We start from the raw sequence: 481 nt of genomic DNA on the forward strand, positions 1-481 counted from the left end.
CCGGAGGCCTGTCGGTGCCGGCAGAGGCCGGTGCCGTCACTCTGGTACCCAGCCCTCGATTTTTGGTGTAAGATGCTTTGGCAGAGGAGGGGGACAAGTCACTGCCAGACGCGGAGACGTGGTGGAGGGATGCAGAGCGGGGTTTTTAATCAAGTATCGATGGGGAAGAGATTAAATCCTCTTGACCCTCCCTGTCTTCTAGGGTCACGGCACTAAGGGGAGCCCCCGGCTCGGTGCGTGGCAGCAGCGGTGGAAGATGGCTGCCTTCAAACGGAGCCGAGCACAAGCCTGGCCGGAGGAACGGGGCGACCGGGAGCATGGGCTGTACAGTTTGCATCGCATGTTCGACATCGTGGGCACCCACCTGACCCACCGGGACGTGCGGGTGCTCTCCTTCCTCTTCGTGGACGTGATCGACGATTACGAGAGGGGGATGATCCGCAGCGGCCGGGACTTCTTGCTGGCGCTGGAGCGGCAGGGG

General features: G+C 62.6%; 1 protein-coding gene across 1 annotated transcript in view; it reads left to right on the forward strand.

The window, feature by feature from the left end:
- Positions 1-256: 256 nt before the first annotated feature.
- Positions 257-481, forward strand: part of DEDD (death effector domain containing) — a gene marked incomplete at its 3' end in the record, with an annotated part of 4,903 nt that continues 4,678 nt past the window's right edge. The window contains exon 1 of the mRNA XM_009700096.1: positions 257-474. Coding sequence (XP_009698398.1) covers positions 257-474 — 218 coding nt within the window. The remainder of the gene's footprint in view (positions 475-481) is intronic.

This window comes from Cariama cristata, unplaced genomic scaffold, assembly GCF_000690535.1.
Source record: "Cariama cristata isolate BGI_N322 unplaced genomic scaffold, ASM69053v1 scaffold25635, whole genome shotgun sequence".
NCBI lineage: Eukaryota > Metazoa > Chordata > Aves > Cariamiformes > Cariamidae > Cariama > Cariama cristata.